Source organism: Sander vitreus, chromosome 9 (assembly GCF_031162955.1).
Source record: "Sander vitreus isolate 19-12246 chromosome 9, sanVit1, whole genome shotgun sequence".
NCBI lineage: Eukaryota > Metazoa > Chordata > Actinopteri > Perciformes > Percidae > Sander > Sander vitreus.
Window position 1 is genome coordinate 29,165,612 of NC_135863.1, and position 26,374 is coordinate 29,191,985.

Below are 26,374 nucleotides of genomic sequence, written 5' to 3' on the forward strand. Positions count from 1 at the left end.
TTTGTTACTGTACTTGTTGTGCTGTTGTGCTGTATTTGTCTTTGTAATCTGACTCGATGACATTGAAAATGAGGGTCGCCCCTCAATGATCTCTCGAGGAGAAATAAAGGTTGAATGAATTTAAACGATTGGGGAACAGCGAAAACCCAATGTTAGTGAATATTTTAGATGGCGAGTTTTCCGGGACCCAGCGGTACCCGACGGGCCGGGTCGGGTTCGGACAGATATTTAGAAATGACGTTCGGGTCGGGCTCGGTCACATCAGCGCGATAAGGCATTGAACATTTGAAATTTGAAAAAAGCTTATTATGTAGGTGCGCGCCTGTGTTAACGTGCGCTTGTTGCCCCGTGTGCGCTGATGCGCTCATCTGTTGACATTTCCAAATGCCTTCCTACAAAGTACAACTGTGTCGGGCTCGGACATAAATATCTTAATGCCTGTCGGGCTCGGGCCGGGCTCGGTTCCTGTCGGGCTCGGGCCGGCCTCGGTTACTGCTCCGTCGGACGCGGACCGGGCTCGGACAGAAAAATGCGGCCCGATCCGCACTCTATCAGGGAGGCAAGTCGTGTGCATATCATCCGCTGGAATTTAAAGATGGCAGAAGGAGGGCAGCCAAAAAAGGCAAAACCAACTCCGTTGTCTGGGAGTTTTCCGTTTTCGCCCGGCACGTTTCCTTGGATTAGGGTGGCACTTAAATCATGGTTGCAGCTGTCGCCGTGGGCCTGCTCCGGGCCCTGCTGTGCCCTGTTATACCCTGCTACGCTCTGCAATGGCCTGCTACGTCCTGCCACGCCCTGCTGTGCTCTGCTGTGCCCTGCTACGCCCTGTAGCGCATTGCAGTGCCCTGCAACACCATGAACTACTACAACTACTATTTCTAGTCATTATCTTTATTGTGAATATCATTGACCCTGTTCATCAAACCCCCAACCGGCACCGTCAGACACCGCCTACCAAGAGCCTGGGTCTGTCCGAGGTTTCTTCCACTGTCGCATTTACGCATTCATGCATGCTCTTGGGGGGAATTACTGGAATTGTTGGGTCCTTGTAAATTATAGTGTGGCCTACTCTATCTGTAAAGTGTCCTGAGATAACTCCTGTTATGATTTGATACTATACATAACATTGAATTGAATTGGGAACAGTTTGGCTTTGAGGAATCCGACGACAGGACGTCATCACTCGCGAAGTCATGAAAACCAAATAAACAACAGCGCGAGTACAGCAATTTCTCCTCCGGCAGAGAGACAAACAGCAGTGAAAGTCTTGGGGGCTGATTTACCATGAAAACCGTGTGAAATATATGACAGAAATGAGCTGCGTATCCAGTATCCTACTAACTACTAACTGCTGGTGGAGTTTGTGACTGTTGAATGCGTTTATACTCAGTGTTTACAGCCCACCAAGCGCTAATGCTAGTATGCGTTAGCTGAACTTTACGGAGCCTATAATGTGTGTGCACTAAATGTAGCCTGTTTCGAATGTCGTTTTTATATAATGTTGTTTTTATATATTTTAAATGTGTAACACTACTTGAGCCACGGTGAAACGTTGTATTGTGTATATGGTTGAAATGACAATAAAACACACTTGAGTTGAATGCTGCCTCACCGTCTGTCTGTCAGTAAACGGTAGACGTAGCTTGGGAGTGGACTCTCAAGCGGCGAAGCAAGTGCATTCTGGGATTTGGTGTCTTTCACCCACATGAGCCAAAAACACATTTTCTGGCTTTTCTCGGCCTAGAAGGCACCAATTTCCTTTTTTTTTCTCTTCACATTTCTACTACATAAGTGACCCAATTTAAAGATATATTCATCTTTCCAATGGTGAAATATCCCTTTAATACATCCATGATACCACACACTTGGATGATGGATGTAAGGATGCTGCCTTTAGACTTGCATTATCTTAAAAGGTCCCATGGCATGAAAATTTCACTTTATGAGGTTTTTTAACATTAATATGAGATCCCCCAGCCTGCCTATGGTCCCCCAGTGGCTAGAAATGGCGATAGGTGTAAACCGAGCCCTGGGTATCCTGCTCTGCCTTTGAGAAAATGAAAGCTCAGATGGGCCGATCTGGAATCTTCTCCTTATGACATCATAAGGGGAAAGGTTACCTCCTCTTTCTCTGCTTTGCCCACCCATGAGAAAGAGAGAGACATCATGGCTTTCAAACGAGCAAAGTGGCAGTAGGTCAAGGCCACACCCCCCACCCCCCCCCCCCTTTCCCCCTCTCTCCTCATCAATTGCTACAGACACAGAAATGGCACATACTAAGGAAAGCTCATTGTGGGACTGGCTCTAGTGGCTGTAATTCTGCACCAAGACTGAATTTCGGGAAAGAGACTTCAGATACAGTATTAGGGGACCACTAAGGCCTATATAAAAGAGACTTCAGATACAGTATTAGGGGACCACTAAGGTCTATATAAAAGAGACTTCAGATACAGTATTAGGGGACCACTGAGGCCCATATAAAAGAGACTTCAGATACAGTATTAGGGGACCACTAAGGCCTATATAAAAGAGACTTCAGATACAGTATTAGGGGACCACTAAGGTCTATATAAAAGAGACTTCAGATACAGTATTAATACCAACAACTCCCCACCAGTCTCCTCCTCCTCCTCCTCCTCCTCACGCACAATCTCATAATCCTCCCTGATCCAGGCCTTGCTCCAGAGACGGGACCACACCTCACTGCTCTGGACACTGGGACAAAATATTTGGGTATTTGATACTTTGTGCAGCACTTAAACCTCCACCTGCGAGAATCGATGCATCACATCAAATCAAAGCAATGCGTCTGCTTTAAGCTTTCAGGGTGGCTCACATCCCTATGGTTATTGTGGGTAGGTACAGCCAGTGGAGCATGACTATGACACTGACCAACCCGGGCTGGAGCAGATATCATATATATAATACGATATTTATTTTATTTGCCAAGTACATTTAACACATACAAGGAATGTATCCTCTGCATTTACGTTACTATACGATACAACTTCATTATCAGTTGCACTGAAATTCATTTTTGTGTTCCCGAGCAGCTCCGCTCAAAACAGAAGGACAAATACACACAAAGTTAGACACCAATTATATAGAACGAAAGATGAAAACACATCAGCTGTGACAAAGAAACAGGTTTCATGATATCCTCAGATCCACATCTTGGCAGCACACTGATTTTGGTTTAGCAACAGGATAGACTAGACTAGATTAACCAGTCGTAAGTAGGAGCAGTGGCCAGCCATAGTCTGGTGCCCAGGGACCGTCTCCAGTTATAATGCTAGTGCCTACAGTATGTCAAAGGCAATGGCAGGAGTTCATAAAATGCACGTCTTTGTGGTGGGAGGTAACCGCAGCACCTGGAGGAAACCAACGCAAATACAAAAAGAACATGCAAACTCTGTGTATCTTTTTGTTCATCATTATTTAACCCATTTTGCTCCGTGGGGAGCATCGGCCATTCATGAATCTCTCTATCTGGTTCGGTGTTGCTTCCTTCCAGGAAGATGATGTTTCTTTGAGTTCTGCCTCCACAGACCCTCTCTAGCTGTCCCTGGCTCTTCCTGGCTTTATTTTGTCCTTGTGGGTTCCAGGTTAAGATATTCGGTCTTAACCTGATTCTAATGTGCATGGGAATATCGCTCACATTAATTAGAATCAATTAACCAATGTGTGTGTGTGTGTGTGTGCTGATGCTGACGTGTTTTTGGAATCTAAGGCAGGACACTGACTAGGATGATGGCAGCAGAGCCCTAATAGATCGTGACAGGCCCTACTGATTATATTAAACCACTATTAGGCAGAAACACACACACACACACACACACACACACACACACACACACACACACACACAGACAGACAGTGTTCACAGTTTTCTCTGGTTTACAAGGGAGCACACAATGCATTACACACACGTGGGTAAATGGTATTATGAGGCTACAGGCCAGACAGCGGTTGTCAGTCAGAGACAAAGAGAGAGAGAGAGAGAGAGAGGGAGAGACAGAGAGAGAGGGAGAGACAGAGAGAGGGAGAGACAGACAGACAGAGACAGGAGAGAGACAGAGAGAGACAGAGACACAAAAAGCCAGAGACAGAGTTTAAACACATCGAGACCAGAATACAGCCATCAGAAAGGACTGATTGAGTTGTCTCCTCCTGTTCCCCTCTCTGTCTCCAATACACTCCACCACATTAAGTCATACCACTAAGTGCTTATGACGTTTAGGTGAGTCCACTACTGCAGCGTTATCATGGGCATGTCGAGTGTAATCTAGTCTGGATCAACGCAAGTACATTTCCAGGATAAAGCTTGACAGCCACACGCTGGATGTCAGGATGTATCTCTCACCTTCTGCTCGCTGGGTGTGTTGCTGTTCTCAAACTCTGTTCTCTTTGGGAAACAACAAACCATAGGCTGAAAATGTCAAGTTTTGAAGAAAATGTGGATGGTGCAACAAGGCAGGCCTGCTTGGTTCTTTCGGGGAATGATTGTAAAGATTTAAAAAGAATATGTTTAGGGCATTTCCCGTCTAATTGGGACGTTTTGGGAGCGATCGGTGGGAATGCTGTGGACGAAGTCCACACGGAGATACACTGGTAAGAGCTAATGATGTTGAAAGTGCCCATATTATGAATGAAAAACACTTTCCTGGGATTTGGGGTATAAGGGTTAGTGTATGAGTCACACACACGTCTCGTCTTCATATTAAAAACAAGGAAATGATCAACCCGTTCTCACTCCCGATTGGTCATTGGCTCTCAGAGTGCACGTGGGACTGCTGCGATTGGTTGAAGTCGCGGGAAACTTCAGGTTATTGGTCAAATGTGCGGAAGAGTCGCACCAAATTCGCGGTGATTGGTTGAATTCGCGTGAATTGGCACGATCGCGACATCGCGAAATCCTGGAGGGACTGTCTGGTGCTTCCACACGCATACAAACTTGGGGGGGGAAAAAAAAAACCATCCATGCTGTTTTGAGTGAGATACGGGTTTCTGAATGTATCCTGCCTTCAGTCTCCGGGCGAGCTGGTCAAAATGGGCAGGGCCGTCTACGCCATCGGCCGAAACATTTGAATTCTCTGAGTCTCGGGTTGTGCAGGAGACTCCCCTCCTTCTTTGGGATCTGATTCTGGTTCGAACATGTATGGTTGAACTACTGCCGCCATGTCCGTATCTTCCACACGTAGTTCTATTTGGTCACGTTAATCTACACTCTCCCCGTTACTAATGTCTGTGCCCTAGCACTGACTAAGTGAGTATCTACTGAGCATGTGCGACTCCCAACAAAGATGGAACAGAAGTGAGATGTCTCACTCTGTAGCTAAAACAGAGAGCTCAACACACAGGGTGAAAAGAGGAGCTGCAGCAATGTGCAGTACAACAAATATATGGTGTTTTTTGAAAATTAAACCATGTAAACCTATTCTGGTACAACCTCTAAATACAATTATGAAACTCAAAATGAGCATGATAAGAGCACTTTAACCATGTATCCAGCTTATTTAAATAGCTCACGTTACTGTATTGTGTCAACAGTTTACTTTATTTAATATTTTATGTGGCGTTTTTTTTTGCCGGGTGCAAATGTTCCACCAAAACCAGTTCCTTCCTGAGACTGCGTCTGGAGCCCAAGACCATTGTGATTGGTTTAAAGAAATGCAAACAACCCAGAGCAATTGTGTCTCCTATCCCAGAATGCATCTGTGGTGTAGCCAGACGTTAGTCCACAGCGCTGTGGAGATAGGTCTGGCAACGCTAGATTAAGTGTAATCTTAAGCAAAACCAACCTTTTCCTTAAAGTTCATTCCTTTACACAAACATATTTTTCATTTTTATTTTTTTTTAAAAAAGAAGACAGTTCTCAAATGTTGAATCTTGTCTAAACCCAAAAAGACATACACGACAAAATACCTGCATGCTTAGCCTCCATCTCAGAGTGCACTTCAAAGCTCCATTATGCAGGAGAAAATAAATAGAAATATAATTTAAACATATCACACAACACTTGCTGTCTGCAGATAGATTAGGCTTGGCTGCAAAAAGACATCATTCTGGCAGGAGGAAATGTATGTATGAATACCGCATTCTGTGAAGTTCACTGTCAGAGCAGCTGTTGTCTGCAGGAAGAACTTCTCTGACTAGCATATCTGAATCTGCCGTAGATGTTTGTCTGACACAGCGGCCGGGGAAAGCTGTTCTGGATGTGATAACAGCTGCTGGGCATCACGTGAGATTCCTGGTGTGGAGATGCGACGGAGCAGAGCTGTAAGCAGCAGGGAGAGTGTCGGCAGTGCGTGTGTTTCCTTAACGCCAGTGTGTCCTACGCAGAAGGCTTTTCAAGGCACGGCCATGATGTCCCTCAACAAGAAGACAACAAATATGAACAAGGCAGCAGGATGGAGCAGTTCTTGGACGGCGAGTCGACACACCATCAGCATCCACTCAGTGGGCATTCACACAGCCTGCTTCGGCCTTCAGAAGGTGCGGCAAAAAACGCAAGTCTTTCCATTCATTTTGAATGGGGGTAGTGGGGGTGGTGATGGCGCAGTGGATACGACACATGCCTTTTGTGTGGGAGATCTGGGTTCAATTCCCACTGCGATACATCAACCAATGTGTCCCTGAGCGAGACACTTAACCCATAGTTGCTCCAGAGGAGTGCAGCCTCTGACATACTGTATGTGGCAATTGTAAGTCACTTTGGATAAAAAGAGTCAGCTAAATGACATGTCATGTACATGTAATGGGTAGTGGGTTTAGGCTGTGGAAGGGTTTGCTGCAGGGGGGACACGCGGCGAAAACTTGAGACCAACTCAACTTTCGGAGAAACGCAACCCCACATCACGCTGCGGTCATGTAACCAGAGATCAGACTTGTCGGTGTGTTTTGAGGCGGTGTGAGAGTCCCGTACAGGAAACAGGAAACATCACTGCCTCTAGCGCTGCCACAGGAAAGTTTCAAAACACCAAACACAAGCTCTGAACTGCCCGGGAGTTTGTGTAAGAGCTGAATGTTTCCTGCAGCAATAGTAGATCTGTCTCGCTCATCTCTTAAAGTGCTCATATCATGCTCATTTTCAGGTTCATAATTGTATTTAGAGGTTATATCAGAATAGGTTTACATGATTTCATTTTCAAAAAACACCATATGTTTGTTGCACTGCACATTGCTGCAGCTCCTCTTTTCACCCTGTGTGTTGAGCTCTCTGTTTTAGCTACAGAGTGAGGCATCACGCTTCTGTTCCATCTTTGTTGGGAGTCACACGTGCGCAGTACCTAGGTAAGGACTACTAGCCAGTCAGAAGCAGAGTATGAGGGCGTGCCCTGACAGTACCTAGGTAAGGACTACTAGCCAGTCAGAAGCAGAGTATGAGGGCGTGCTACACCAGAAGCTAGGTGAGCATTATAACGGGTGTTATAAAGTGACGCACGTTCATCACGGAAGTAAAGGCTGGACTACAATAGAGCTGTTTGGAGCAGTTTGTGAACAGTGTTTTCTGTAGGAGATGGTAAGTCCCTTTGGGGTGGACTTTGGGCTTTTTCACTTTGTAAACCTATAACGTGCACAAAAAAGATATATAACACAATAAAGGAAAGGGGAAAAGCCAAAAAGCATAATATGAGCACTTTAAGTTTCACTGTGAAATGAAGCTGCCTTCAAGTGCGACAGAAACGTTGAGATCTACGATCTGACGGAAAAAGATTAAGATTAAAGATTGTGTTAAAGAACACAACAGCATGTCTCCCCCCCCCGTTGGCAGATTCATCACAAAACTTGAAGACCGAAGACTCGTCTCCGCCCTGTGCAGCTGGATCTTCCACTTCCTGACTGGCAGACCTCAATCCTGCTCACCATCACCACAGGACCTCTTGCATTCTCTCGGTAAATGTGATCGAGAGTCGCCAGTTGCTTACACTGCATCGTGTCTTTGTCCTGCTGGTGGCACTACAACAACAAAAGTCTGAGGATCAACAAAGACGTGAGGGTTCCTTCTCTGGGGGATCATGAGTGTCTGCACAAAGTGTCATGGCAGTCTATCCGATATTTGTCAAGATATTTTCAGTCCAAACCGAACTGATGGAGCGAGAAACATTGCCATGACAAGAGCCACGGCGCTAGTGTGCGCATCCTAACACTGAGGTACCCACACAACCCTGAGCTCCACACACACACACACACACACACACACACACACACACACACACACACACACTCATTAGTCAGATGTGAGGTTAGGCATGCAGCCATCATTCATTTACTGAAACAGAAAATGGCTGAGAGACAGACATGGAGAGGGAAGCAGAGGAAGACAAATGGGAGGACAGGATTTAGAGGAACATGAACAACCACAAGTGGAAGAGCACCCGTGGGAGTACACACACTTACTTACACACAAACGCACACAGTGCACACATTCCAGCCATATCTGTGGAGCTGAGAGTGGCACTGCCTGGGTTTTGTCAGTTCAACATACAGACGTTATAATGAGAACCAGACCCGGAATCTCCACGCACACACGCACACGCACACATACACGTACACACACACACACACACACACACACACACACACACACACAAATACAGTACACAAATAGTTGGGCCTCTTTCCATCTGCACTGTGTGGTGTCTGTGGTCAATGACTGTCTCTAGCTGGCTTTTCAGCATTTTTATGCGAGTTATGATGAATAGAATTCAAAAGGATGATCTGGTTTTCTGAACGTCAGAAACCATTTATCATTTATATCCTTGAGGAAATCTGTTAATGCACGGCATTTGTCAAGCAGATTATGACACAGACATGGTTTAGGCTCATGGGGGGAGTTACAGGAGTAGCTATGGACTGGGAGCTGCACAAATGTCACATGTGCAGGACTTTTTAGATTAGAACACCACCGGGAATGTTAAAGCTCTGTAGGTGGTCATTCTCTGACCTCTTTCACGTTACACATGTACGCAGTTATTGGACCCACTGTTAATAGACAAATATGCATCAGCGCAGCTTCAAATAGTTACAAGAGCAATACTGATCCACAGTTATTATGACACATTTCTTGCAGAAATATTTCCTACAGAAGTTCCACCCCCCAGATTCAGGGACAGATAACTACTGGCCGGCCGCACATGCTGTTTGTGTGTGTGTGTGTGTGTGTATATGGCAGTTAAAAAGGACAATTCCGGTCATGACCAGTCGAACGCCGAACGCCGTGCTTGAGCTATGTTACTGGTTGCACGCCGTTCGTCGTTCGACTGGTCGTGGTCATGGTTTTCCCAAGATGGCGCCTGCTTGTATACGCCGACGCTACGGTCTTTATAATCTATCTTTTTAATAAACTGTCTGTACACTTACAAAGTTCTCGATGCTTCGGTTTACATGTAGGGACCCTCATGCTACCGTGGAAGTGTGGTGCTATTTTGAGCCTTGTTAGTGGTATAGAAATAGCGCTTTCATTTTACTTTACCCATGCCCCGACGACTCGCTTGAGAAGCTAATCAGCGGTTTGCGGTAGCTTGTTTGAAGCTAGAGACACATTCGATTAGCATGAAAACATATCCCAGAGAACGGTCGACTCGGTACACATGTGTTATTAACCACTAGGTTCATTTTGCGCCGGAATTGTCCTTTAAGCCTCAGTCTCCGACTGATCTCTTTTTACAATTAAATGTTTTCAACTAGCATCTTAGTTTAACAGATTAGCATCCACTTCCGTCTTCATATGCATTCACCTCTGTACTTCAGTCGGAACACACCGTTACAGCACAGGCCGAGCGTTCTCAGGTTGGTACAGGCAGATGGTGGGACTAAAAGACAGATGGCAACGTGCCTTCCAACAGCTTCATCCTCTTTGAGTGGGCAGATGAAACCTCCACTGCGGTCTCATTTGTTCAACTACCTCACAGTTTATCTGACAGTGGTGCACTGATGTTAAAATGATCAACACAACAACAACTTCAAAAATGAGCTCAATGGTTGCATGGTAGTCTCGCATTGCCAGACCGTCCTCCACAGCACTGCAAAGGAGGGCCTGGCTAGTCCACACAGCATTCTGGGATGGGGTGGAAAAACGTGCTCTGGTTTACTGGCATTTCTTTTAACCAATCACAATCGTCCGTTGCCCCAGACGGAGCCACGGTGCCGCTGCTAAATGGCCTCGGGAAGGAACTTGTTTTGGTGGAACGTGTACGTTCAAAAGTTGTTTTAGTCGTGCAACAGAAAACTCTTTCTAGATTGGACAGATAGTCTAGCTAGCTGTCTGGATTTACCCTGCAGAGATCTGAGGAGCAGTTAACCATAGTCCTCCGGAGGTTAGAACGCCAACACAATGGAAGAGGAAGGTGACGGGACATCTGGCCGAAAAGAAGGCCATCTGGTGGAATTTCCGGGAGCATCTGAACAAATGAAATGTCGTCGATATAGACAAGTTGCATGGTAACAACACTGCTGCTCCACGCACACACACACCCTGCTTCACTGACCTCTCAGTCACTCCTCACACTGCGGCTTTTAACAGTTAGGTTCAGCCAAGGAAACCAGGAGAGACACATTCACTCATTTAGACCTGGACTCTGTAATTTCATCATGCTTTGGCAGGACTCATTAATCTTCACTTTTGAGCTGCGATATCAATCTCTCCCCCCCATCATACGAACATGAATTAAGAAACAGTGAAGTGTTGAGCATGAAAACAAAAGTTGGGATGCCAGTAATTCCTGGCTGCTGGCCCGAATTTACAGCCTGTGCATTCCAGCGGTCCAGCTCGACGCCACAGGGAAGAAACACTCACTGAGGAGAATATTCTAGTCGCCCAAAGAAAAAAAACACTCCTCCTCATATACCAGCTCCTATGATGTCCGTGATGTTTGATCACTGCCGTGGTAATTCTCCGTCACGGAGATGAATTTCACAACGAGAGGATAGTCTTTCAAGAGTTTGTTTTCGAAATTCAGTCGATCATTTGCAGATGGATCTCCGAGCCTGTCAGGCGGAGAGAAACAGAAAAAAAGTTCACCAATCATATTTGCGCAAACAATCTTCTCTGCCCCCCCCCCCCCGCCCAGAGACTAACAATCAAATACTGATGCCTGGCCAGTGTCTCTCAGCGTCAGATACCGACGCAAATATCCCCCTTTGGCGTCTGTATGGAACGCACCAGGCAGAGCAGCAGCTTGACCGCGGCGCTGTAAGATGACGTCGTATTAAGAGAGACAGTAGGGAGTAGTATGAAAGACCGAAAACCCGCGTAAGGAGCTCGGTCGAGGTGGTAGATGGGTCAAACAACACATGACTTTCACCCAGGAGACTGGTGTTCATGTCCCGTTCGTGTCCCGCGTGTCACTGAAACGTACATTTTGTAACCCCACCCACCATCTTTTCCTAAACCCAACTGTCCCGTTCTTGTGCCGCATGTCAGTTAAACGTACGTCCAGACCCAGAGCGTCAAATAGTGACACCAAGAGTCCCGACCAAGCGGGTCTAAATATGACGCTAAAGGAGACTCAGCAACAAACGCCAAAGGCACCTGACCAAGCGTCACTTTTTGACGCGATTGTTAGTTAGTCAGTTAGACACCCCTCCCCCCGTCCCTGATTGGTGCATCTGAACAGGGAGTGGTGGATTTTTGCAAATCGCACTACAGGCTGTAGGTGGTGCCAGAGGAACCAGATGTTTTTTAAATGACCTACTTTATGTAGTTCTACTGGAACATAGGGTCAGTTTCAGCAAATATGACAGAAGTCATTATAAGTCTTACCTACTGCACCTTTAATCCATCCATGTTGAGTGGACCAATGTGGTATTTTTACCACACTGGAGTTACAGCATCAATCAGTGCGTTTCCATGCACAGCAGTAACAAGGGTATGGTCTTACCCCGGTTAAGTGAATGACCGGGTTTTGCCAGTTCTCCCTGTATACTGTACATGAGCGGGGGAGAATGGAAGAATGAGGAGAATATCTCTACCTCCGGGACAGTAGGTTGCGTTTTCTTCCGGTTGACCCTTGGAAAGTTGGAAAGCAAAGTAAAAATGTCTCCTCGTTGTATCAGAAACGGGTCTTCTTGATAGTACTTGCCATGAAGAAGTTGAAAGGTTTAAAGCGCGTGTTGTTGCTGCTGTTTTTGGCGCCGTTGCTTCCAACTGCTGGCTCCTGTTTCCGGGTCAGAAACCACAGCAGCAGAGTGTGGAGGGGCAGTTGGAACCTACGGAGCATGCACAGACGCGTTACTCGAGCTTACCCCGGTTAAGGTACATGCACAAATACCTGTTAACCAGGGTATGAGAACTCTTAGTCTTTTAGAACTTTTAGCCACGGTAAGGTGTTAAGGTTGTTTTAGAAACCGTGGTATTGCCTTAGCCCAAATATAATTGGGTTTTTAAACTGCATGTAAACGCACTGAATGTCATCAGATACACTGTATATCTGGTTATTTTCTCTGTAAATCAACATTATTTCTTGGAAAGGTTTGACGGCTTGTATCCCTACTGCCCACCACCTCACTGGAAGTCAGGATACTTTGATCCGAAGGAGCTGCTGATGTAGGGGACAGAAGAACTGTCATGCTGCCAGCCTTAAAATGAAATGAAAAATGTACCTTGGAGTGGTACACATAGAGTACTTTCTACTAGAAAATGTACGTAACAAAATACAAAACATTAGACGCAGAAGGGGAAAAATATATAGGAGCAATGAACATCCCATTGCTAAGACGTTAATAAGCCCCTACGAGAAACAAAATAAGAGCAAGAGCAGGAGTCAATAGAGAGGGGGGAAAAAAAAGAGTGGGACTGATTTAGAGAGAGGGAGAGAGAGAGAGAGCTCTCATTTTGTATCTCTGCAAGGGGAGACAGTGATATATGAGGCTGGAATAAAGTAGGGCAATTCCCTGCATGAAAAGAGAAGAGAAAGAAACGGGAAAAGAAAGGGAGAAAAAACAGAAAAAGAGGGGGATTTAGAGGGAGGATGTGGGAAGATGAATGTGGTCAGTGTCTGCTGGCTCGTGGGATGGGGGTTTCCACGGCTGTGTATGGCAGTGCAGACCAGCAGCCGGCTGTAGGAGGCCGCAGCGCTGACTCACACACACTGCCTTAATAGGAAGGATGGATGGGAAACCGGGAAGGTCAGCGCAGTCAGCCCTGCTGCGCTCCACAGGAAGTACAGGACAGCCATTGACCTCTGCCTTACTCACACACACATACTGTACACAAATGCAAACACAGCATTAGCAAATATGCACACTGTACTTGGAGAAAAAAACAACACACACTGCAGCGATAAGCACACACACACACACACACATATATATACCCAAGATGACAAACAGGAAGAGGACCCACACGAACACCTCCGTCATGGCTATAAAAGCACACCAAAACCACCCATCTATTTCTCACATTTCTCTATTTCATTACACACACACACACACACACACACACACACACACACACACACCAGTGACTGGCAGCAGCTGAATCAACTTTCCATTCCTCTATGTATTTTGTTCCTTTCCACAGAACCAGAGGCAGCTTCCAGTAAGTGTTGAATAATTTGAGTTCAATAGAGTTGACAATCTTCCTCTATAATACGATTTGAATTTCATTAATTTCTTTTTTTTTTTATTATTGATATTTACTACATTACTCAGGCTTATGCATTGCCAATGCCACTATCAGCACGTGGTTGTTGTTACACGTTCTGTCCACTAGAGGGAATTCAAACTTTGGCCGCGAAGGAGACGTGCGGTTACATTTTTTGAGAGGTGCACGTCAGGCTACGGCGTATCTCCACGTACCTCAGTATGTACCTCAGTTCGTACCTCAGTACGTACCTCAGTTCGTACCTCAGTACGTACCTAAGTTTGTACCTCAGTACGTACCTCAGTACGTACCTAAGTTCGTACCTCAGTACGTACCTCAGTACGTACCTCAGTACGTACCTAAGTTCGTACCTCAGTTCGTACCTCAGTTCGTACCTAAGTTTGTACCTCAGTACGTACCTCAGTACGTACCTAAGTACGTACCTCAGTTCGTACCTCAGTTCGTACCTAAGTTCGTAACCTCAGTTACGTACCTCAGTTCGTACCTCAGTTCGTACCCACGGTGTCGGTTTAACACAGAAGCATACATTGGCCTTGATGTAACGCCAAATTAAGCTTCTTGAACTATTTTCTTCATTTTCTGAGTCCACGAGACGGCTCTCTGTTCAACAAAGGGTTGAAAGCCCACTGAATTGCCATTCCTTGAGCCTTTTCTTATTTATTTCATTATGTTTATTTGTAAAGGGACCGGTATAAGTATGTAGCATAGACCAATGCCACACGCCACAGCATTTATAGCCTAAGCTAATTTGCAATGCACGTCCCTAAATGGACCCTTTAAACCAAGAGTGCCATCTAGTGGGCTCAGAAAATAAAGAAAAAGTTCACTAAGGCTACGTTCAGACTGCAGGCAAAAGTGGCCCAAACCATTTTTTGGGGTCAAGTTTGGTCACACTGGAATCTGATATAGGCCACATTTTAAAAAAGGTCATGTGAACAGCCAAAAATCGGATCTGAGCAAAAAATCCGAATTAAGCATCAAGGCTTGCGGTGTGAACGTAGCCTAAGCTTCATGAGGCTTCATTTGGTAACAAAACCAAAAAAAAACACTAATCATATGTGTGAGTCCGAAGAAGTAGTGTGCATGCGCAAGCTGGAGACTGTGCAGAGCATGTTTGGGAAGTTCTGAGCATGCGATGGATAAAACGAGACTTAGATCATGCTGCACGAGTTGTGTGCGATTTTGTAAAAGATGTTTCGATATAGTTCTGTTATGTTAAACGTGGAGCCCCTTAATTTAATTCATCAAGACTTTTCTCCATTTTTTGATTCTCCGTTCACCGTGGAGTCACGCAACAAAAACGCTCATCAATTCAAGATATTGAAGTCATTTTGAGCGTAAAGTGTGTCTTTGAATCAGGAGCTTTCCGTAATAGTAATAATAGCTTGATGTTGGTGTAATTGGATTGGGCCTGATCTAGGGAATATTTTGATGGATCACGATTGGCTAAATATAAAACCCGGATCTGTTTCCAGTTCCACAGTTTGTTCAAAGACTAAGACAGATTTTAGGAACCTTGCTGTGTTTGTTCAATAACATCTATGCATGTATGTTGTATGCAGCATGGGGGGTTGGCCCAAGCCAAAATGTTCACATTGTGGAACAATAAAGTTTATCTTATCAGACTAAGAGAGGACTTTGGAGTGTGGATGAACTCTTACAAAACCCTCCAAAAAAATTGGAAGACAGTGTTGAAAATAATGGACTGTGTCAAATATCTACTCTCATGCTATTTCCTGTTTCCTCCGACTGTCGGCTGATCTCCACCTCTAACCTCCTTTCCTTTACAACCCATCCCCCAGACACTCTGTCTCTCTGTCTGTCTATAATTATGTATCTCCCCTCTATCCTCTAGTTAATAATTCAGTCTTCCTCTGCTCCAATTAAATAATTAACAGCGCCCAGAGCCATCAGATTGTAACCCGGCAGACCCTGGCTCAATGAGTCCCTCGCATCCTGCTCCAGAAACATTATCTAAATACATCATCCAATCCTATGAACTTTTTGCCATTATGGAGAGAAAACACAAAAGTCCTATTTCATTTGAAAACATATATTACAAACAAATGACCAAATGCTAGTTTTCTGAACTGTCTAATAATTGACCTCATTTCTGATAGCTGCTAGCCTGACAAGCCAGACCCACATCCAGATGTTGGGTCTGGGAACTCACCATTGGCAGGGCTCAATCCGAGGGGCGGGATAAACGGCTGTCTTTCAAATTCCCTCTGCACTCATAGCCAACCAGAGCAACGCTGGTTGATAGATTGAACTTTTGCCGTATCCGGTCGGCAAAACCCCGAACACATCTTCCTTTTTTAAGAATGACTTCAGTGCTTAACTCAAAGTCTTCCAGAGTCGCGGCCAAAGCAGATTCGAAAGACCGCCGTTTGCCAGCAGCAGCAGCCATCTTCTTTGTTTTCAAGTAGCAGGGAATTCACGCGGAACCATCGCAACTCTGCCGTCATTATGTTAAGCCCGCCCACCGACTCTATACACGATGTGATTGGCCTGACCAGAATTTCCAGCTCGCAAGCCAACGGAGAGTTGCTAGACTGACCCTGGCAGCAAATTACATTTTTTTTTTCTCTATGTTATCATGTTGCATATCTGTATATTACTTGCTAACATGAGAGCTGATGGGCTAACAGGACTACTTCTAACAAAATACCTACTGGTTTGCATGACTGAGGCTAGTGTGACTCAAATGCTACCGTAAAAGGCAAATGGACTAATGCTAACGTGAGAACTGACATCACGCACGGCACTGTTACTGTTTTTGAATATTTCAATTAGTACTTGCAAAGTGTCAACTCAACCATGCAAGTGGCAAGGTATACTTAGAGAAGACAATTCATTATTTGCCAGGACACCTTGTTACGAATGTGTGGCTTCATAAGTTCAGTTGGTGGAAACGACGACACACAAATCTTTCTTTCTGCGTCTCCCCAGTAGCCTGGCTGCATATGATGATTATACTTTATATAAACAACGCGGCCACTTTCACCCACACAAACACGCACACACACCCGAGCATCACCACAGACAAACACTCTCGTTTACCTGGCTGCTCTGTAAGCTTCAGTCACTGTTGCCTTGTTACATTCTCAGAGCTCATACAAGTCCACAGAAGCACACAAACGTGAACACACACACACACACACGTTTGTTTCACTATCTTTGTGGGGACCCGTCATTGACATAATGCATTCCCTAGCCCCTTACCCTAAACTTAACCATCACAACTAAATGCCTAACCTTAACCCTTACCCTCACCCTAACCATAACCTAATTCTAACCCTAATGCTAAAACGTAAAGTCTTAACCCTCAAACAGCCCTTTAAAGTTGTGGGGTCCAGCATTTTGGGCCCCACAAGGCTGTGCAGACCCCACAAGTATACTGTATTCCCCGGTTTTTGGACCCCACGAATATAGGCAGCTTGGCAAGGCAGCTTTATTTGTATAGCACATTTCAGCAACAGGGCAATTCAAAGTGCTTTACATAAAACATTAAAGAGCAGTTAGAAAACGATAAAAAAAACATAGCAAAGCAAATTAAAACATAAAAGACGAGAATAAAATTATAAAATTGACAGTGCAGTATAAGAAATGAAAGAACTGAGAGATAAAATACGTGAATAAAAGTTACAGTGCAGTATAAGAAATTAAACATTGAAGAGGGGCAGTCATAGAATGTCATACAGTGTCATCAATGCAACTTCAGTATACCAAATGAACAGTTTTTTAAAGAAAGGCAACATCAAAAAAAGAGAGGTCTTTGTCAGAGTTGCTGCGGAACGGCAGTTTTCTGGGAGTTTGTTCCAGATATATGGAGCGTAAAAACTGAACGCTGCTTCCCCCCTAACAACAAGCAGACCTGTCCCAGACGACCTGAGAGGTCTGGGTGGTTCATAGTGTAGTAGCAGATCAGAAATGTATTTTGGCCCTAAACCGTTTAGTGATTTATAAACCAGCAAAAGTATTTTGAAATAAATTCTTTGAGGCACTGGAAGCCAGTATAAAGACTTCAGAACTGGAGTGATGTGCTCCACTTTCTTTTATATCTATATATATATATAGATATATCTCAATATAGTAGTCTCAATATAGTCTCAATATAGTAAAACAAGCACACACACACACACACACACACACACACACACACACACACACACACACACCTCAGCACTGAGTTATTGTAGGGTTTTGCCTGTACATCGTTAACTGGCACTAAGAATACTAACTACTTAAAATATAGACTATACAATCTATTTCTTAAACACAACTAATGCCGGTTATTGGGGTACCGTTAGCTTGATCAACAACTTTTTACAAGCGACACATGCCACTATATGGATGAGGACTGGCGTTTGAATTGTCCATCCTACAGCTGACAACCTGAACTAGTGGCAGAGGTTTGGGGATGTGGCTGCATGTGTCCACGGCGACGCACGCAACAGCCTCCAGGACAGGTGCGCCTGGAATCCGCTTTCTCCGCTTCTCGGGTTAGCGGTTAACGATCAGTTAACGGGGGGCGGGCGGCTATATCGTTCAGTAAAAAACTATAATCCATGCATTCCTTTAGAATCAAACCAACAAAAATACAGCAAAAAGTGATTTCATCCCAGCAGAGGTAAGTCACCTTCTGACCTTTATTTCTCCAGACAGCCAAACCCTGCTTCAAATTACAGTTCCACATGTTCACACTGGAGGCTGCCCTGCACAACCACAGGCTTCTTCGGTTACCCCGCAGAGCATCTCTGCAGTAGATGTTTGTACAGGCCAGGGGTTCAAACTGGCAACCTTCCAGTCCAAAAGCCCCGATGCAACCCCGAACCCTCGTCAGAGCAGAGCGAAGTCAGTCGCGGCACACAATCCCACTCGAACACGACGCCTGCCATTCCGCGATGTTAAAAAGCCAGTGACGTGCTAATTCACAGAGATCAAAAGGGTCTCATTTGGGTGGAGATACTGACTATCAACACACACATCTCTCCCAGTGCGCACACACACACGGAGACGTGAGCCAGCGGGGAACAAGTTAGAGTCAGACTGAGCTCTGTGTCTTAGACCATTTCAGCGAGTTGACCTCCTACTATACGCCTGTTTAAATTAGCTCAGGAAGGTTTCTTAAGACTGTGAAAAATGTGAAAAGACTGACTTTTGATGCTCTTTAAAGTGCTCATATTATGCTCATTTCTAGCTTCATAATTGTATTTAGAGGTTATATCAGAATAGGTTTACACGGTTTAATTTTCAAAAAACACCATCTTTTTGTTGCACTGCACATTGCTGCAGCTCCTCTTTTCACCCTGTGTGTTGAGCTCTCTGTTTTAGCTACAGAGTGAGGCATCTCGCTTCTGTTCCATCTTTGTTGGGAGTCGCGCATGCTCAGTACCTAGTTAAGGACTACTAGCCAGTCAGAAGCAGAGTATGAGGGCGTGCTCTGACAGTACCTAGGTAAGGATTACTAGCCAGTCAGAAGCAGAGTATGAGGGCGTGCTCTGACAGTACCTAGGTAAGGACTACTAGCCAGTCAGAAGCAGAGTATGAGGGCGTGTCCTGACAGTACCTGGGTAAGGACTACTAGCTAGTCAGAAGCAGAGTATGAGGGCGTGCCCTGACAGTACCTAGGTTATGACTACTAGCCAGTCAAAAGTAGAGTATGAGGGCATGCCCTGACAGTAAATAGGGAAGGACTACTAGCAATTCAGAAGCAGAGTATGAGGGCGTGCTCTGACAGTACCTAGGTAAGGATTACTAGCCAGTCAGAAGCAGAGTATGAGGGCGTGCTCTGACAGTACCTAGGTAAGGACTACTAGCCAGTCAGAAGCAGAGTATGAGGGCGTGCCCTGACAGTACCTAGGTAATGACTACTAGCCAGTCAGAAGCAGAGTATGAGGGCGTGCCCTGACAGTACCTGGGTAAGGACTACTAGCCAGTCAGAAGCAGAGTATGAGGGCGTGTCCTGACAGTACCTAGGTAAGGACTACTAGCCAGTCAGAAGCAGAGTATGAGGGTGTGCCCTGACAGTACCTAGGTAAGGACTACTAGCCAGTCAGAAGCAGAGTATGAGGGCGTGCCCTGACAGTACCTAGGTAAGGACTACTAGCCAGTCAGAAGCAGAGTATGAGGGCGTGTCCTGACAGTACCTAGGTAAGGACTACTAGCCAGTCAGAAGCAGAGTATGAGGGCGTGTCCTGACAGTACCTAGGTAAGGACTACTAGCCAGTCAGAAGCAGAGTATGAGGGCGTGCCACGCTAGCAGCTAGGTGAGCATTATAACGTGTGTTACAAAGTGATGCACGTTCGTCAGGGAAGTGAAGGCTGGACTACAATAGAGATGTTTGGAGCAGTTTGTGAACAGTGTTTTCTGTTGGAGATGGTAAGGCCCTTTGGGGTGGACTTTGGGCTTTTTCACTTTGTAAACCTATAACGTGCACAAAAAAAGATATGTAACACAATAAAGGAAAGGGGAAAAGCCAAACACAGACAGTAAAACATAACCCTGCAAAAGGCCAAAATAGCCAATTTGGCTCTCTTTCTCTTCATTATTCTCTTCCTGCTCATTAACGTTACGGCTGCCATTGCACAAACATTTTGAAATCAAAGCGAAAATGCTTACTTCCTCCATAACCTCCCTAACTTTAGTGCAACGGCGTGCCGCGTCTGATGTCATTGTTATAGTTCTTTGGCGCATGCGGGGCAGTTCGAAACCGCAAACAGTTCACACTGGAATCTGATATAGGCCACATTTTAAAAAAGGTAATGTGAACAGCCAAACAAAACAAAAACAAAAAAAACGGACCTGAGCAAAAAAAAAAAAAAATCGGAATTAAACGTTAAGACTTGCGGTGTGAACGTAGCCAGAGAGCAGCGTCTGGTCTACACATGTACACTGTTGATTGATCGGCCTGCTGCTGATTCCCCGGGGCCCAGTCAATGATGCTGATCATTCTGACACACACAGCAGTGAGAAATAGCATTGCTGATTGATCCTGGTTCCCACGGTAACTTATCACTGCAGAGTACAGTCTGACCTATTTGTCTTTTTAAAAAAAGGCCTGCAGTCATATTACTAACCTCATGTAGATCAAAATCTGCTTCAGTATTTCACGAAAGAGGATCCTTATTCCAGGCACAAAGAGCTGAGTGTTCGATACATGAGTAGGATGATTTCTTTAGTCTTCTTGTGTTTCAAATAGGGCTGCACAATGAATCCCAATTTTATGGAAATCGCAATACGGACTAGCGCAATATCCAAATCGCAGGGGGGCGCAATATTTCTTAAAGGCAAAATATGTGTCAAACTGTTCTAAAATAAGGTACTGTGGTGCTGCAGAGACGTCAAATCATATCCTACAGACTAAAGACAAAAATCTTTGTTTGGTACAGATCCTCGCAAAAAAAATAAAAAAAATAAAAATAAAAATAAATACAAAATAATTTTTTTTTTTTTAAAAATCACACTTCAATCATTTTTTTTTTTAATTATTATATTTTTCAATGAAAATGAGAATAATGATACAACATTTTTCCTCCAATGTCGTGAATCATATCGCGTATATATTTGTTCTAATATCGTGCAGCCCTAGTTTCAAACATATGGCCACTGGTAACTGGCCCTGTATAGTTCCTGATTTTTGCATTCTTGCAAGTAATGTTTTTCTCGCGATATTCAACGTTGTCGCATATTCTCCTCACATCGCGCAGACCTGATTCAAAGTCATCCAGCGTAGTCTAACCCTCAGCCCTTTGGACTGACATGGTTCCGGTTGTTCATGCTACCTCATGGGAGTGCTAAGCTAACAAGGTGACTTGGGAAGTTGCATTTTTAGCAAGCAGCCTCACATTTATATAAGATGCTTCCGTCTGTTGTGCTTCCACACGTTACCGCTCCGATTATCTGTGGACAGCTTACCAGTTTCCTGCTTCCTCAGTCGTCCCCACCCACCCCCCCCCCCTTCTTGTAATATAAGGCATGGCCTTGTTGCACTTACACACTGGGAATTTTGAATTCAGACTGAATATTGAACTTTTTTCCCCACGCTGGAACCACAGAGCCCTGGCTGGAAATAAGTAGGCTAAAGGTTCAGCTCGTCAAATTAGAGGCTGCACGGGTGGAAGTCCTCCAATATAATGATGCCAGCTAGGGCTGGGCAATATTTCCATATTATATCGAGATCGTGATATGAGACTAGATATCGTCTTAGATTTTGAAGAATTGTAATATCGTTACATGGTAAGTTTAGTCTTTTCCTGGTTTTAAAGGCTGCATTACAGTAAAAGTGATGTCATTTTCTGAATTCACCAGACTGTTCTGTAGCCGTTCTATTATTTGCCTTTAACCACTTAGACAGTATATCCACATTATGATGGTTATTTATCTAAAATCTAAATGTGGAAGACATTTTGTGAAAGCACCAACTGTCAACCTTACCATATCGTTGCAATATCGACGTCGAGGTGTTTGGTCAAAAATATCGTGATATTTGATTTTCTCCATATCGCCCAGCCCGGCTTAGCTTACACTTTCTTATGGACTACGGCATGATTTTAGTCTTATACCAACATTTACTATATTTACCGTAATATTACTCTAACGGTAAGAGTATTATTACAGTTCTCTTGGAACGGTTAGAAGAAGACGGAAAGTTTCATCAATGCTTTTACAAAACGATCAGAAAAAGATGTTTCTATTGTGTTATTTTTTTTAAACTGTAGTGATCAGGCCAACACAGACTGGACAGATGGACAATATGGGCTCACACTCAGTCCCAACAAAGCTCCGTTGCGGTTCAAATATCAACCCCCTCCCAACAGCAGGGGATTATTACTGTGTGCTTGTGTGTGTGTGTGTGTGTGTGTGTGTGTGCGTGCGTGCGTGCGTGCGTGCGTGCGCTGACCGTTGAAGACGGCCTGTCCCTTGGCCAGCTCCTGCTCCGTGTGGATGATGTATTCCTCCTGAGTGAAGCCCCGCGTGCATGGCAACGAGCCCAGCTCGCTTGACGACAGCGGCTCGGCCTTTTCAGCCAGAACAACAACCTGGGAAGGGAAGGAACACAAAGATGACAAGGGAATAAAAAGAGTATTCAGATATTTGCGTGCATTTTAGATCACATCTCAATGGCCTCGCAACCTCTCCACTGATGTTTTTGTGACTTTTTAATGATGGCCTTCAGAGTATTTCATCAATATATTAAACGCCTTAAGTTAAGTTGTAGTTTTTTTGTGATTGGACCCGTATGGCCTGATGTGATTCTTTGTTTTAAAGGCCGAATATGAACATGAGCGGGGATTTAGTTTTCCACATTTCCTTAATGGGGCTTGTTGTCCAAACAGTGAAGCAGAAGAACAATGTCGTGCGTCAAAGGGAAAAATAATACAACTGAGTTCAGCACCAGACCGAACCAGGAGACCATGAATAATCCCCGTGAGGAGCAGCAGACAACTGGGGCAATTAATTCCAACGATAATTAGCGTCTAGACTTTTGTCTCTCCTGTTGTTAGAGCCCCGGCCCGACATCACCCCCCCCCCTCCACCTCCAGTCCCACACACACACACACACACACACACTATTCCCACTCCTCTGCATAAAGGCATCTGTTGCAGTGTACGTGTGTGTGTGTGTGTGTGTGTGTGTGTGTGTGTGTGTGTGTGTGTGTGTGTGTGTGTGTGTGTGTGTGTGTGTGTGCTGGTGTGTGTGTGTGTGTGTGTGTGTGTGTGTGTGTGTGTGTGTGTTTGTGCTGGTGTGTGTGCTGGTGTGTGTGTGTGTGTGTTCTTCTGTGATTAAAGTAATGAAGCAAAGAGGGGTGCTGTGATTGGCTTCCGCTCGACCTAAAAAACATTAAACCCTAGCGTCCTCGCTGCCCATCCTGACATGTCTGAAGAGATGGGGGGGGTGCCTTTGCACAGCTAGCTTTTTATCTCTTCCCCTATTAGTATAAAGAAGGAGGAAGACAAACACACAGTAAGACTCGGGACGGATGCTGTGTTTCTGCGTGACGTTACCCAGGCTTCAGCGTGACATTTAGAACACACGCGGAAAAGGGAAGTGGGAATAAAAGCGGGAAGTCAGTTTATCCAATCACGTAGTCAGTACATTCACTTCATGTGACAATATATAATATTATATGATACTATCAAATAATATACAACAGTCTCACCACAAGATGCACTTAGTAGCTACTATATAATAACTCAACAATATAGTGTTCATGATAACAATTACTAGTTACAGAACCCTCCTCAATTCATCAATACTGATTGACAGAAAAGTAATCTGCAACAATTTTGATTACAAAAAGGTAATTGGATTAAAACATTTGACTGGTTCCACTTTCTTAACCCTTGTGTTTTTTTTTTTACTTTTTTATATTAGAAATATGGGTTTCTTTCAACCCCAATTGCCCCAAAATAACATGGATGCATGGATGTTCGTTGAAATCCGTAAAGCATTCTTCGCAGGTATAATTAATGATTACTTTCATTGAATTTGGGGTGTTTTATTCATTTTTATAGCATTGGGAAAAAAATTGCTTTAAAATGGTTTCAAAACAGTATCCTGACTAAACTTTGACACGAACCAGTCTCATCCTCTCATTGTCTCATTGACACATCCTCTGATCTTAACTATCAGTCAAAATAACTCATAATTCCCTGCTATTTAACTCAAAAATGATCTATAATGTCAAATAAATTAGGTTTATTGACCATGAATTTAAAGAAAATGCGCCAAAAGAAATTTCTTTTCAATTCTGACCCGGAAGGACAACAAGGCTAAGATGATGTGAATGTTTGTAGGGCTGTAATCTCCCAGTCGACTAGTCGATTTATTCTGATTGGTCGATTTTTTTGCTATCGTGTTAATTTCTTTCTTTTTTTTTTGAATTTATTTTTAGTATTATTTTTTTCCGTGTTAATTTCATCAGGTGGAAAGCGCTAATCGCTAACGGGGGTGTTTTCAGAGCACCCCTGTTTCACAGGTAACAGTCTGTCTTCAGAACACCCCCCCTTGTTTTCACTTTTTGGATCAGCCCAACCCACTGGAGACAGAATGAAGAAAGTACTAGAAGGCCTTGGTCTGGTGGTTTGCTGAATATTTATTTAATCGTGAGCGTTTCAAACATGGCACATCACCTAAAAAACGGTAAGTTAACTTGTCTGCGTTAGGTTGCCCCGTCTGTTTTGAGTAGGCTATATGAACATATCAGAATTGGCATATTCTAATGTTTTAGTCTAATAATCGTTTTATAACTACAGGCGCACCCGCCCGCCACTACGGTAGCATCCCCCAGGGTTAGCCGCTAAGCTGAGCTCCTATGTTCAGCCTCGCTCTGTGCAAGGACATGCACAGAGCTGCTGAAATGATAGTGTCTGTCAGTTATTATAACATATGACAAAAACAATTGTCTTATTGTATATTATTGTATAGTATTACGTTGCATATTCCTCAACAGTTCTTGTGCTGATATCACTAGTTGACATAGTACTATTTTCGGAACTCATAGGCTATGATATTGCGCAGGTGCACGTGATGCAACGCTGTCAGAGCTGACAGACAGACAGACTCGAGTGTGTCATTTCAGTGCAAAATAATTAGGTTAAAAAACGATTTAATATACTGCAAATAGCCTACTAGTTTTTTATGTTTGTTTAGAATTCATTTAGGCGGACAAGGCTACCAAGTACTGCGCAGCTAATTAATCTAACGCTGACCCTCCCCCGCAGTCGATTTTTTTGTCGAAATGTCAGGACTTCAGTCGACCAAGATTTTCTTTGGTTGATTACAGCCCTAAATGTTTGCTGATTTTCTCCATTTGATATCATTTTAAAATGTAATAATAAATTGGGCTAGGGTTAGGGTTACGTGGGGGCTGATTTGACATGTATTGTGATTCATAATTTATTACGATTGTACTGCTTGTTGTTGTGATTCGATAGTATTGAGTTTTGGGATTTTCTATTACTTCTTTAACAAAAACCAAAGTTGAATAAAACATTTCTGGAGACAATATATCATGAGATTTTTTTCTCCCACCCCTGCTATTTTCTGATATTTCAAACGCCAGACTGGATGGGTTTATTGAGGAAGTTAACAGATGAAACTAACGTCAGGAGCCTTGTTTCTGAGTAGGAAAATGAAACTGTATCATGGAAACACAGACTTTCAGTTGCTCTAAGCTTTCATGCTTAAGGCCTTGATGTCACAAACAGGTACTTTGGGATGGACCAAACAGTAGTTCTATCCACAGAAGGTATGAGACCAGGCCTTTCCTCGTTGTATTATCAGTGTTTTACAGGGCTGTGTATTGGCAAGAATCTGGCGATACGATACGTATCACGATACGTGGGTCACGATTCAATATATTGCAATATATTTCGATACTGTGCGTAAGGCGATATATTGGGATTTTCTTTTAAGTATAATTTAAAAAAAACTAATATTTAAAAAAAAGACATGATTTTCATAAAAGTCAAAGAAGTTTACTTTAGGTAAACAATTCAGTACAACAGAAAATCAAACTGCCAGTTTGGGATTGTGGTTTACAGCTTCTTAGCGAGCTAATTTGTATATGCTAAAATAGGACAAAGTTCAGCCATAGCTACATTGTTAGCTTCTAGCAAAAAGTCAGGCACTGCTAGGCACTGCTAGGCGAGGACACTAGTGGTGCGTCTCAGCATAGCCATCTAGCGGAAAGGGGTTTAAAGACAACATAAACGTGAACCATTGTCTTACATGAATAGTTTAATTTTTTAAATCAATA

General features: G+C 44.0%; 1 protein-coding gene across 1 annotated transcript in view; it reads right to left on the minus strand.

The window, feature by feature from the left end:
* The window catches only part of LOC144523740 (cadherin-2-like), a 101,243-nt gene that overhangs the window by 69,771 nt on the left and 5,098 nt on the right, over positions 1-26,374 (minus strand). Inside the window, exon 2 of the mRNA XM_078259557.1 lies at positions 22,513-22,651. Within this exon, the coding sequence (XP_078115683.1) occupies positions 22,513-22,651 (139 nt within the window). The remainder of the gene's footprint in view (positions 1-22,512; positions 22,652-26,374) is intronic.